Source organism: Perca fluviatilis, chromosome 7 (genome assembly GCF_010015445.1).
Source record: "Perca fluviatilis chromosome 7, GENO_Pfluv_1.0, whole genome shotgun sequence".
NCBI classification, from domain to species: Eukaryota; Metazoa; Chordata; class Actinopteri; order Perciformes; family Percidae; genus Perca; species Perca fluviatilis.
This window is the reverse complement of record NC_053118.1, coordinates 37,263,615-37,275,778: the sequence shown is the minus strand read 5'-3', so window position 1 is coordinate 37,275,778 and position 12,164 is coordinate 37,263,615. Positions and strand designations below refer to the sequence as shown.

The following is a 12,164-nucleotide window of genomic DNA, read 5'->3' as shown; positions in this document are numbered from 1 at the left end:
TTGCAGTCACATCCTGTTTACAGAAGGCCCTTCTGAAATGATTTAATGTCATTAAAATGAAATCTAGGATCAACTCTGTGTTCTTCTAGAAAGCCCCACAGCCAATCACAGCTGGGACCTCCATTTTAGGAAGCGGTGCAGAGTTTATCTTCACAAACAGAGTTCAGACTGTGTGTCTTTGTGTGTAAGGCGTAATTTATGGTGCGGGGGTAATAATCAAAACTAGGCTTTTTCAGAAGTTTCACTGAGTTGTGGTTGTTATGGAAAATGAACCTGAATTTAAAAAAAAAAGTACAAGAGTAAATGTTGCACTACAAGTTTGCAGCTGTCATTGTGTTCATGCAAATATCAATCTACACATTTGTGTATATTTTTTCTGTGACTTCACATTCAGAATACAGGTGTGTGAATATTTTCTACGAGTGCATATTTCAATTTACAAGTTCAGATTTTTTTTTACAAGCTCTATGTGTTTTTTTTTCTTTGTGTGACTTCAAATTCAGATCACGTTTGAATATTTTTTACAAGTGCAAATTTTAACATACAAGTTCAATGGTGGAACTCACCATTGACAGGGCTCAATCCGAGGGGCGGGGTCAAATTCCCTCTGCACGCGATAGGATAGCGCTACAACCAACCAGAGCAACGCTAATTGATAGATTAAACTTTAAACCCCATAAATATTTAAGAATGATTTCAGTGCCGTTCTTTTGTCAAAGAAAAGCTTAACTCGAAATCTTCCAGAAGAGCGCTGTTCCCAGCAGCAGCAGCCATTAGCCCGCCCACCGACTCTATACACGATGTGATTGGCCTGACTAAAGTTTGTTTTTTCCAGCTCGCAAGTCAACGGAGAGTTGCTAGACTGACCCTGGCTGCAAATTACATTTGCTGCCACTAGGGGGCGTCTAGATTTCTATGTTAGCTATTAGCCATATATCCTAGACACTGGAGCCCTGTATTTCAGCCCAACTTACCGTATTGATCCGAATATAAGACGACCCTGATTATAAGACGCGACACGTTTTATTTCTCTGATTCACGGCTTCGTTCTAACGCCGCTGGGCGCTCTCTTCAGTCTCTCTCTCACTCTCTTCACTCTCTCGCTGCCATTTCATCCAGCTGTTTGTAACATTAAAATAAAATGGATTATGGATTATGGATCATTTTATTTCTAGAGTTTATAGCTGACTTCTCTATTGGCTGCTGAAACAGCTGACGTCCCTTATGTTCTGCGACTTGAACAGCTGAAAGTCTAGACCCCGATTATAAGACGACTTTGTCCGTACCCTGGAAATCCAGAGTTCTCACGAGAGCACAATTTGAATTTGCTCAGCGAGTCACACTGGCATTCAGTAATGATGCTCATTAACTATTCCCTTCTAGCCGAGCTGCACCAATCACATCGGTGTATCTGATATAGGCGGGCCAGAGGCAAGCTAAAGAGATGACGACAGCGCTGCGACGTCCAAGTCATCAGTAAACATTGCAAGATGGCTACAGATGAACTCCAGTTGTCTGAAACGGCTTTGGCTGCTACAATGAAGGAGTTAGACTTGGCTTTTTATCTAAACAGAAGACGGCGCTCCTTTGAAAAATGGACGTTTCTGCTGTTTTGCCGACAGGATACGGAAGAGTTTAATCTACGAGTTAGCTCCGCTGGTAGCTAAAAGTTTAATCTACGAGTTAGCTCCTCTGGTAGCTAAGAGTTTAATCTACCAGTTAGCTCCGCTGGTAGCTAAAAGTTTAATCTACGAGTTAGCTCCTCTGGTAGCTAAAAGTTTAATCTACGAGTTAGCTCCTCTGGTAGCTAAGAGTTTAATCTACGAGTTAGCTCCTCTGGTAGCTAAGAGTTTAATCTACCAGTTAGCTCCTCTGGTAGCTAAAAGTTTAATCTACCAGTTAGCTCCTCTGGTAGCTAAAAGTTTAATCTACGAGTTAGCTCCTCTGGTAGCTAAAAGTTTAATCTACGAGTTAGCTCCTCTGGTAGCTAAAAGTTTAATCTACCAGTTAGCTCCTCTGGTAGCTAAAAGTTTAATGTACGAGTTAGCTCCTCTGGTAGCTAAGAGTTTAATCTACCAGTTAGCTCCTCTGGTAACTAAGCGTATGGGGCTCTGGATACGTCACCCCATGTATTGTTGTGATTGGTCGTAGTGTTATCCAGTTGCGTGCAGTGAGATTTTCAAATGCATGCTTGGTACCGCCCCTCGAGTTGGGCCATTTTCATTACTCATTGCCAGACCCTTAATCTTTCGGATTTGGGTCTGGATTTTCAGGCTACTTTTTCAGACTATTTTCTGGGAAGGTCTTATATTCGGACCAATACGATATATACTCAACATCATGTATTTTCCATTTCTCCTAACCAGGCCCGGTATAAATAACACGCAACACGTGTCCTTAACCTAAACCAGTCTGTTGTCTCTGCAGGGACGCAGGGGAGGAAACGGAGACCGCGGACCGAAAGGAATCTCTGGCTTCCCTGGACCTCAGGTCGGTACATCACCCCACCATCGTCCACTTCATTATTCATACTTATTTATATTAATAACTGATATACGTTTTGGTTGAACTTCACAATGTGACAGTAATTAACGCAGCAAACGCTGAATAGTGTCTCCTCTCTTCTCTTGTTTCATCTCCTCTCTTGTCTCCTCTCCATCTCCTTCTCTCCTATCCTTGTCTCCTCTCCTTCTCTCCTCTCTTGTCTCATCTCCTCTCTTCTCTTGTCTCCTCTCCTTGTCTCCTCTTCTTCTCTGCTCTTGTGTCTCCTCTCCCTCTCCTCTTCTCTTTTGTGTCATGTCCTTCTCTCCTCTCGTCTCCTCTCCCTCTCCTCTTTCGTCTCATCTTCCTCTCCATCTCTCCTCTCGTCTCCTCTCCTTCTCTCCTCTCGTCTCCTCTCCTTCTCTCCTCTCTTGTCTCCTCTCCTTCTCTCCTTCTCTCCTCTCTTGTGTCCTCTCCTTCTCTCCTCTCTTGTCTTCTCTGACTCTGTTGGTTTTTCTGCAGGGTGGCCCGGGACCAGCTGGAGACCCAGGACAACCTGGACGTCGCGGCGCTAACGGACAGAAGGTGTGTGACCTCATCTTGTGTTGGATTGTAACTTTTAACAGGGTCTAAAGTCTAAAATTTCAGGCCGTGAAGTATTGTGTTCTAGGTCTTGACAGGCTTATCGAAACGTTTTTCTTTTATTCCGTGGTGATGTAGTTCTTTCCTTCGCTCGTCCAAATATAATTTGCTGTATATGTACAAATCATTATCACTCTGTGTCGCTTTTTTTCAATTTGAATACATTCATTCACTTTGCAAGTACTCAGCATTTCGTTGTACTTTTATGTCGTGATGTAGATGTTAAATTCCATTCATAAAGGTCTTAAAAAGTCTCAAATTAAGTTGAAAATACAGGTCGCTGGTTCAAGTACAGAGGTGCACTAGTAGCTGGAGAGATGCCAGTTCACCTCCTGGGCACTGCCAAGGTGCTCTTGAGCAACGCGCCCCCCTCACTCTGACATCTCTCCATTAGTGCATGTAAAGGACCTGGGATCTCATTTATAAAACTGTGCGTAGGATCCTTACTATAAGTGTACGAACGCGCAAAAGACCAAAATGGTGTACGCCGAAAAAACAGTCAGATTTATAAAACCGTGTACGCACACCTGTAAGCAATGTTCCCTTTATAAATCAGAGATTACCTACAAGCGTGCGTACGTGGATCAGCCTCATATCCCGCCCTGTGCACGCCCATTTGTAACCATAAATAGTCAATGCAAAGCACCTCGTGAATGCTGATCAGTATATGAATGACACCGTTGTTACAGTTGTTACAGTTGTTACACCGAATCATGATGACTGGCAGAGAAAAAGCAAAATCTTGATCTATAGACTACATATATTAATAATACGTCCAAAACGGCAGGCATTACGGGACTCGGGGACAGCTTCGATATATCAGATGTATGTGATAAGATTTAACAAAACTATATATTATATCCAAACAAGCCTTAGTGATAAAGTTGAAGATTATATATAATATTTATTTAAAAAAAAACACTTATCTGTCTGACATTTCCCTCTGGATACAGCCGGTTTCCCGCAGAAGTGGCGAGGACCTGTATTTGGACCGGGATATGGCACGGTTCCGGCGCGTTGCCCTCTCTACTGGACCAAATTCAGTACATAGATCCAAGAGCTCAGCTTTAGAATATCTAAATCGGCATATTAGCCAGTCGTCGTCATTGTCCTTGAACCCTCTTTTTCTCCTGATTCTTCAATTAGCGTAGTCCTCCTGCAGGGCCAGCAGTGCCATCATGCAGCATTACGCACGGGGGTCACCGCAGTATTTATATGTTTACAACAATTTGTGATTGTTAACAACTTGCTAAAATCACAGCATCAACTAGTGGTATCCCCCACCCCGAGATACAATTTGAAGACGAAATGAAGTGTTTTAGGCAAACACACTTTTCTTCATGCAGGTTTTGTTATGAACAGTATTAAAGTTCGGACTGATAACGAGGACATTAAGTGTAATGATTGCGCGAGAACTTAACAGCTGTATTTTCAGACTTTGACATTTGATGATATATGCACAGTTTTAAAGACAGATATTTAGTTATTAACACTGTGTTTTGCAGTTAATGGTAGGGTATTTGATGATATCCTGTATTCCATGCAGTCGGGCCATCTCCTCCTCCTGCGCTCCGTAGCGGACAATGTGACGGCGAGACAGCGCCGATTAAATATTAAGAACAAATTTTTATTTAAGATTTGAGTTGGAGGTGTTTATATTTGTTTTTTATAAATCACAACCTTTGCGTGGGAAGTGGCGTACGCACTTCGAACGCATGTTTATAAATGAGACCCCTGAGCATGTATGTGTGTATTTCAGGCCTGTGTGTAAATTGTAATTTCCTAAAGGGATCAATAAAGAGTATAAGGGTCCTATCTTGCCCCCAGCACAGGGCAAAGCCCGATGCAAGTGTCTTTGCTAGGTTAAGACCAGACCGTCCAGCGCCCGCGTCGTTTAAATAGCAAATGCACCTGCGCCCATCTGTGGCCCATGGGCGTGCTGCTCTTACAGGGAGGTGTGTTCAGGTGCATTCTGGGCGTGCTGCTCTTACAGTGAGGTGTGTTCAGGTGCATTCTGGGCGTGCTGGTCTTACAGGGAGGTGTGTTCAGGTGCATTCTGGGCGTGCTGGTCTTACAAGGAGGTGTGTTCAGGTGCATTCTGGGCGTTTTGCTATCTCGAGGCAGCGGGAAGTGATCGCGCCATTGACAAACAAAAACCTGTTCTAAAGTCAATAACGCAGCATTTCATTGTTATTTTAACAGAGCATTAGTAAAATGCTCCTAGGCTCGTGCACAGCGTGCACACACTATGCTTGTTACACACACAGGGACACACACAGCAGCACACACATGCAGAAGATTACAGATAAAAATATTACGGTGCAAATCCTCCATCATAACAGCAATGCTCCAAGGTCCAAACGCGCCTGGCTTTTAAAGGGAATGGGAGATGATCTCTGATTGGTTGATTGCATGTTACACCCAAAACACATCTCTGATTAATGAAGACACTAAGTCCAACCCTTTAGGACCAGGCGCCCGGCGCTTCACACTATGCACTTAGATCGTTAAAATAGGGCCCACAGTCTCTCTAGTTTACTGGCAAAGCTGCTGCCAGTATATTACTGTAAATTTACAATGAAAAAGGCACTAAAATTAAAAAAAAGCCTTTAAAACATCCAAAAAGTGTTGAGCCGGGAGGACAACGAGTCATGGTCAGCGGTGAGACAACACAGCGGTTAATTATAGTTTGATGAATGAGTAATGTTGTGAATATGTTACATTCCCATTCCCATCTGTGAAATCTCTGACCACTCATCTGTTTTCCCACAAAGATTTTAGATTTATCTACATGAACCTAGCTTGAACCAATCCTCCTTTTCCTAGGGACTCGTTCTTATCTTTCTACCATTACGTCAATTACAGAAAGTGAAAAGAGTGTTTGTTCGAAAGAAAATTATGTATATATCCAACTCACAGGAGATGATAGCATATGAACCACAATACCGTAGTTGGCCCTAATCTATTTGGTGCCCTAGGCTAGCTATCAGCTGGGGTTTTTTCCAGACGTTTTTTGGGGCTTTTGTCCTACATTCATCACTTTTTTTAACGTTTTGTTACACTTATTTCTGCTGTTTTTTTTTTTACTTTCTATTTTTTTGTCGTTTTGGCACTTTGTTTTGACGTTTTTGTCGCTTTTTGTGTTTTTGACACTTTCTTTCATTGTTTTTGTCGCTTTTTCCGCCATTTTGGTGTGTTTTTTGTTATCGTTTTCAACTTTTCTTTACTCATTTGGACTGCCAGCGCCCCTAGCATTTGCCTGTACTTACTGCCTATGCACCGGGCCGGCCCCTGCATCAAACAATCATGTTCGGATAGTTTCACAATAAAATGTGTGTTTTCTAAAACTGCTGTTGTCGCTGTTGTTGAAGGGCCAACCAGGAGACCCGGGTGTTAAGGGGAGTACGGGACCAGTGGGACCGATAGGACCGCCGGTGAGGAGCTGAACAATAGCTGGTTACTGTGTAATTAAACTGTGTTTATCATTCACTCAGTGACTCTGACCATGTGTGTGTGTGCGTGTGTGTGTGTCTCTGTCTCTGTGTGTCTCTGTGTGTGTGTGTGTCTGTCTGTCTGTCTGTCTGTCTGTCTGTCTGTCTGTGTGTGTTTCAGGGTCAGGATGGCCAAGACGGTTATGGAACTAAAGGATCCAAAGGTGTTAAGGTAGAGCTGACCATTACCAACTCATCAAGATCAGGAAATGTTTCAAAGAGAACGTGAGCGCGGCCTTGTTTGCATGTTGTGTAAATGTTAGTTTAATGTGTATAGACAGCTGATGCTCCAGCTGCTGCCTTTAAGCTCTGCATGAGAAGAGGAGGGGATTAAAATCAGGCCGCTGGGATAGAACATGGCCAAAACAGAGGGAAAACAGCTTCCCTGTCGATGCCCTTTGTCCCAAAAAACACTTTTCCCCACAGACTTACATGGAGAAAGAGATGTCTGTAAATCAGACATTTTTATGAGCAGCACAACCCCCTCAAACTGACTCGTTTCACTGTCAGAAGTGGATCCATTTTGCCCGATAACATTTAGAAAGTCTAGAATCTGTTCCTAAACCTAACCCAGTAGCTTTGTTAGTAGTTCTAGACCGCACTCTATAATTTCCAAAGCCCCAACAATTACAGTAATTCCCTCAAGTGCAAGCATTAGCAGTGGCTATTGCGACAGTGGCGATTTGGGGGTGTGATGAACAGTGGCAGTCATAAAACGGATAATGGAACAGTGACTACAAGGTAGTCGTTGTAGTTCATGTCATAGCAGGGCACAGGAGGGTGTTGCGGGATGTAACGTGGCGCCGCAGAGCATGGATGGATGCAGTGGACGCAGCAGGACGCGGCAGGACATTGCAGGGAATCGCAGAGCTATAGCTCTGCGAAGAAGAAACATAAGGACTCTGGGTCACTCGTGTTGCTGGATGTTCTTGGGATAACGCACAAAAAACATGTGCATAACCTTCCGTAAGATCTCATTCAAACTGTTGAATGAGGATACGGTGCTACGTTATCTACCTGACACTCGTTTCTCTTTTGTTCTAATAAAATAAAAAGTAAGAATTGGTGCTTGGAAAGCGTTTAATATCTGACATTTTATAAAAATCCTCCTGATGTCAGAGTGAGATTATGATTCCTTTTCCTTCTCTTTACAGGGAGATCCTGGTTTCCCTGGTTACCCTGGACTAGTCGTGAGTCCATCTATTTTCTGAGAATTGATATCTAAATAATACTGAACGCTACAGCCCAAAAAACGGGAAAAAGAGGTAGCCCGTTGGAGTCCAAACTGTTGAGCCGTGTTGTGTTTTCAGGGTGAGGACGGTGTGAAAGGAACCAAAGGATACCCCGGACGTAAAGGGAACTATGGCCGAGGGGTGAGACACAACATCCCTGCTCTTTATTTTTAATAGTTTTTGCTTCATCTGTGACTTAATTCATTTCTGGTCTGATCGTTCCAGGGGAACTCTGGGCGGCCGGGAAAGCCAGGCGAGGCTGGAGAACCGGGATATGACGGACACAGGGTGAGAAGACATTCACGGCCCTATTTAACAATCTTATCTTATGGACATAGGGCCCTATCTGGCACCCGACGCGGCACAGTGTCTTTGCTAGTTTAAGACCAACACAGTTGTCAAATTCCCATCCAGCGCCTGTGCCCATCTGTGGCCCATGGGTGTGCTGGTCTTACAGGGAGGTGTGTTCAGGTGCATTCTGGGTGTGCTGGTCTTACAGGGAGGTGTGTTCAGGTGCATTCTGGGCGTATTGCTATCTAGAGGCAGCGGGAAGTGATCGCACCATTGACCAACCAAAACCTGGTCTAAAGTCAATAACGCAGCATTTCATTGTTATTTTAACAGAGCATTAGTAAAATGCTCCTAGGCTCGTGCACACACTTGCGCCGAGCGCTTCACGTCGTGCGTTTAGAACGTTAAAATAGGGCCCTTGGAGTTGAGTTTTTGTGATGATGAAAGTTTGAATCCAAAGGCACAAAACATGTCTCATTTGTAGGGCGATATGGGAAGCTGCGCAAGCAGATTTCCGCAGATGATTTCCGCACATAATGTTAACACATCTCCACCCCAAGCAGAATAACAGTTTGCTAAATTCCACAGATTCCGTTTGGGTTATTGTTCGATAGTTATTGTCGGTTTAGAAACAAAAAAATACAAATGTTCCAACTCAAACTTTATGACAAAGTAGAAGTGAGGGTAACAAAAAAATGTAAGCTGTCAAACTAATTACAGATAGAAACCGCTGCCTCTCGGGTCAGTTAATTATTGCAATCAGATTTTATTTATTTTATTTAATTTAGCCTCTACTTTCAGTATGAACGTAAATTATGATATGGTACTGTCCCTTATGTGTTCATACATTGTAAATAAAGATCAAATATAACAGTTTACTTGAGTCTTTTGCCCAACCGAGCAAGCAGAATGAAAACTCAGTGGTTATCATAATCTCAGTATGAAATAATAATGATATATGTTTACTAATATTTCTCCTTTCCTTCCATCCAGGGTGCCAAAGGTCCTCCTGGAATCCTAGCCATGAGTGTAAGTCAGTGGAATGTAACTAAGTACATTTATTCAAGTATTGTACTGACGTACAAATCTGAGGTACTTGTACTTGAGTATTTCCATGTTCTGCTCCTTTCTACTTCTACTCCTCTACATCTCAGAGGTACATATTGTACTTTTTACTCCACTACATTTGTCTGACAGCTTTAGTTTCTTTCCAGATTCTCCCCTTCCTGTCCAGTGAAAACCACGGATCTCAAGATGTGTTGACGTTGAATGTTTTGTGATAAACTGAAGGACAATGGAGACACTCCTCCTCCTTCTTAAAGCTAAATAAAGTCTTTAAAAAGCCTCTTGGATCAGCTGGAAAATGCAAGCTTTAAAAAAGTCAAAAATGATTTCAAGAAAAAAAGTTGTAATATAAAAAACACTGACAGGGAACATTTAACTGCAACATACATACTTTTACTGCACTAAGGGTTTAAATGCAGGTCTTTTACTTGTAGTGGAGTATTTTCACTGTATGTTTTAGTACTTTTCCTGTAGCAATGGGTCTGAATACTACCTTAAACAACATTAAAGGTGCACTATGAGTTCCTGCATGACGTCACTTCTGTTGACATTCCAAGTAAATTTCAAACAAAACAGAGCAAGCTCGCCCCTCCCCCAACCATCTTGTTGGTGATTGGCTGGAGTGGTTTGTTGTATTTTTGTGCACAGCCTGTGCCCCTAGTGTTTGTTTGACGTTTACGACCCGTGTTGTCTCCCGAGACCGGGCTTTTTCATGGTGTGTTCAGGAGAGATTTGAGACCAGCTATGCGCTCATGGAACCTATTTATGTGCCAAATAGCTACTTGGTGCACATCCGAATAACACTAGCTAAGTATTAATAGCAGTAGCTGTATTGACATACATAGTTCACACATTCACTGAGAGACAGAGAGAGAGAGATTACAATTAATTAACAATAGAAATAGGGAATGGATGGATGGGCTTACAAGACACCACAAATGCATACAGGTCAAGACCAGAGAACAGCATAGTACCACTTACCGTTTCTTTTGACTTTTTATTTCTCATACTTTGAGTCTGGTGGGTTTAGGATGCCTAAAGTACTGTTTATTTACATGGAGTCTGGTGGGTTTAGGATGCCTAAAGTACTGTTTATTTACATGGAGTCTGGTGGGTTTAGGATGCCTAAAGTACTGTTTATTTATATGGAGTCTGGTGGGTTATAGCGACGCAAGCCTTAGCAATACAATATATATAAATTATAATACCCCAGTAAAAAAAAATGAAATTGTGCTGAAACCATGCACGAACTCATAGTGAACCTTTAAGGGAAATATTAAATGTATTAACACACAACATATGTTCTGTTATCTCAGGAGTGCCAGATGATCACCTACATCAGAGACAACTGTGGTGAGTGTTTATTTTTAATTGTCATATTTGGGCTACAATATGAATATAACTTTGTAAAGGTTTCATATTGCTAAATTAAAGAAAAAATACTAAATACACCTTTATAATGTCCTTGTTTTATTTTTACAAAACAAATGTGTAATAACTTTCAACGAAATAAAGTACAGAATGTACTGCTGCTATAACTCAGACAATATTTGTTTCTCCTCCACGCAGCATGTTGCCAAGGTACGTATATCTCCGTTCAGTCACTCGTTACGGTAAGTACAATACAAAACTCCAGCTGTGAGATTTACTCTCCTAATCATCAAAAAAATATAAATTCACCTTTTAAACCTTTGTAGTTTCACTTTGGTTTCATTTTAGTCATGACTGGTGATTTTGGACGGTTGGCAGTTACATAATACTCTCCTATCATTTTCAAAAGATGTTAAGGCTCTGACACACCAACCCGACGGCCGACCGTTGGCAGAAAAGGCAGACTGAGTCTGAGAGTCGGACTGATCAGTCGGCTCCCGTCTCCCTGAGTCGGTCCAAAAAGTGCCTCGGAACACACTGAAGAGACGCCGACTTGAGCGTACGTTCTGCACGTGAGACGTAATACGTCAGCAGGCGGTGCTAATCTGTATTGTCGCCCAAAAAAATTAAACCGGAAATGAGGGAACATCTCTCTAGACCTCGTAAACACAGAGCATGCTGTCGTCAGTCATTGTTTTCCTCAGAGAGTGGGGATAGTAGTCAAGAAGGATCGTTGTCATTACTCGCTGAACAGAAGAAAATACGATGGATAGTAATAATAAGATACTGGCGTTGTCAGCTCTGGTTTTCTCGTGCACTGATTCGCTAGTCAAGGGCTAGCACTCCACCAATCAGATTGGTTATTGAGTCTGACTGCCCTCCGGCCAATTCAACATGTCAAATCGGCCAAAATGGACGCACAAATGAAGGCCGACAGCTCCTGCGACTGACGACTGCACGGAACACACCGAACAGACTCGAGTCACCGACCTCGCCAGACTGTCCGACGGGTTGGTGTGTCAGCGCCTTTAGAGGATGTCCGTGTTGAGAAATGAATTGTATGTACTAGAGGTGACCCCGAATATTTGATGCTTCGATTGACAGAGCTGCGACTGCCAGTCTCACAGTCGAATCTTTGCTGTGCTGTGAAGCCCAGTTCAGACCAAAGATTGACGACAAGACCACAAGATGAACATTTTAAATTTAATTTATTATGTAGGTGCGCGCCTGTGTTAACGTGCGCTTGTTGCCCCTTGTGCGCTGATGACCTCATCTGTTGACATTTCCGAATGCCTTCCTAGAGTTGCTTGATAAAAGCTTTCCACACAGTATGAGAAAAAAAAATTTGATTTTAACCGTGTCGGGCTCGGATATAAATATCTTAATGCCGCTCGGGTCGGGTTCGGTTACTGCTCTGTCGGACGCGGGCTGGGTAAGACAGAAAAATGTGGCCCGATTTCGCAGATTTGTTTCTGTTACTGAGTCACTACTCTTTAGTTTGGGGGGGTGGTCCTTGATGGGTTGGCTCAGGCTTCTTCCCTTATTTTTGCTTTAACCAATCCTCAGGTTTGGTGTTCTTTGATATGTTGAA

At 42.7% G+C, this 12,164-nt stretch overlaps 1 protein-coding gene across 1 annotated transcript in view; it reads left to right on the top strand.

The window, feature by feature from the left end:
- LOC120562575 (collagen alpha-6(VI) chain-like) overlaps nt 1-12,164 on the top strand; it is a 66,244-nt gene that overhangs the window by 39,826 nt on the left and 14,254 nt on the right. The window contains 10 exon segments of the mRNA XM_039806351.1: nt 2,428-2,490; nt 3,004-3,066; nt 6,495-6,557; nt 6,736-6,786; nt 7,769-7,804; nt 7,925-7,987; nt 8,072-8,134; nt 9,131-9,166; nt 10,519-10,555; nt 10,772-10,783. Coding sequence (XP_039662285.1) covers nt 2,428-2,490; nt 3,004-3,066; nt 6,495-6,557; nt 6,736-6,786; nt 7,769-7,804; nt 7,925-7,987; nt 8,072-8,134; nt 9,131-9,166; nt 10,519-10,555; nt 10,772-10,783 — 487 coding nt within the window.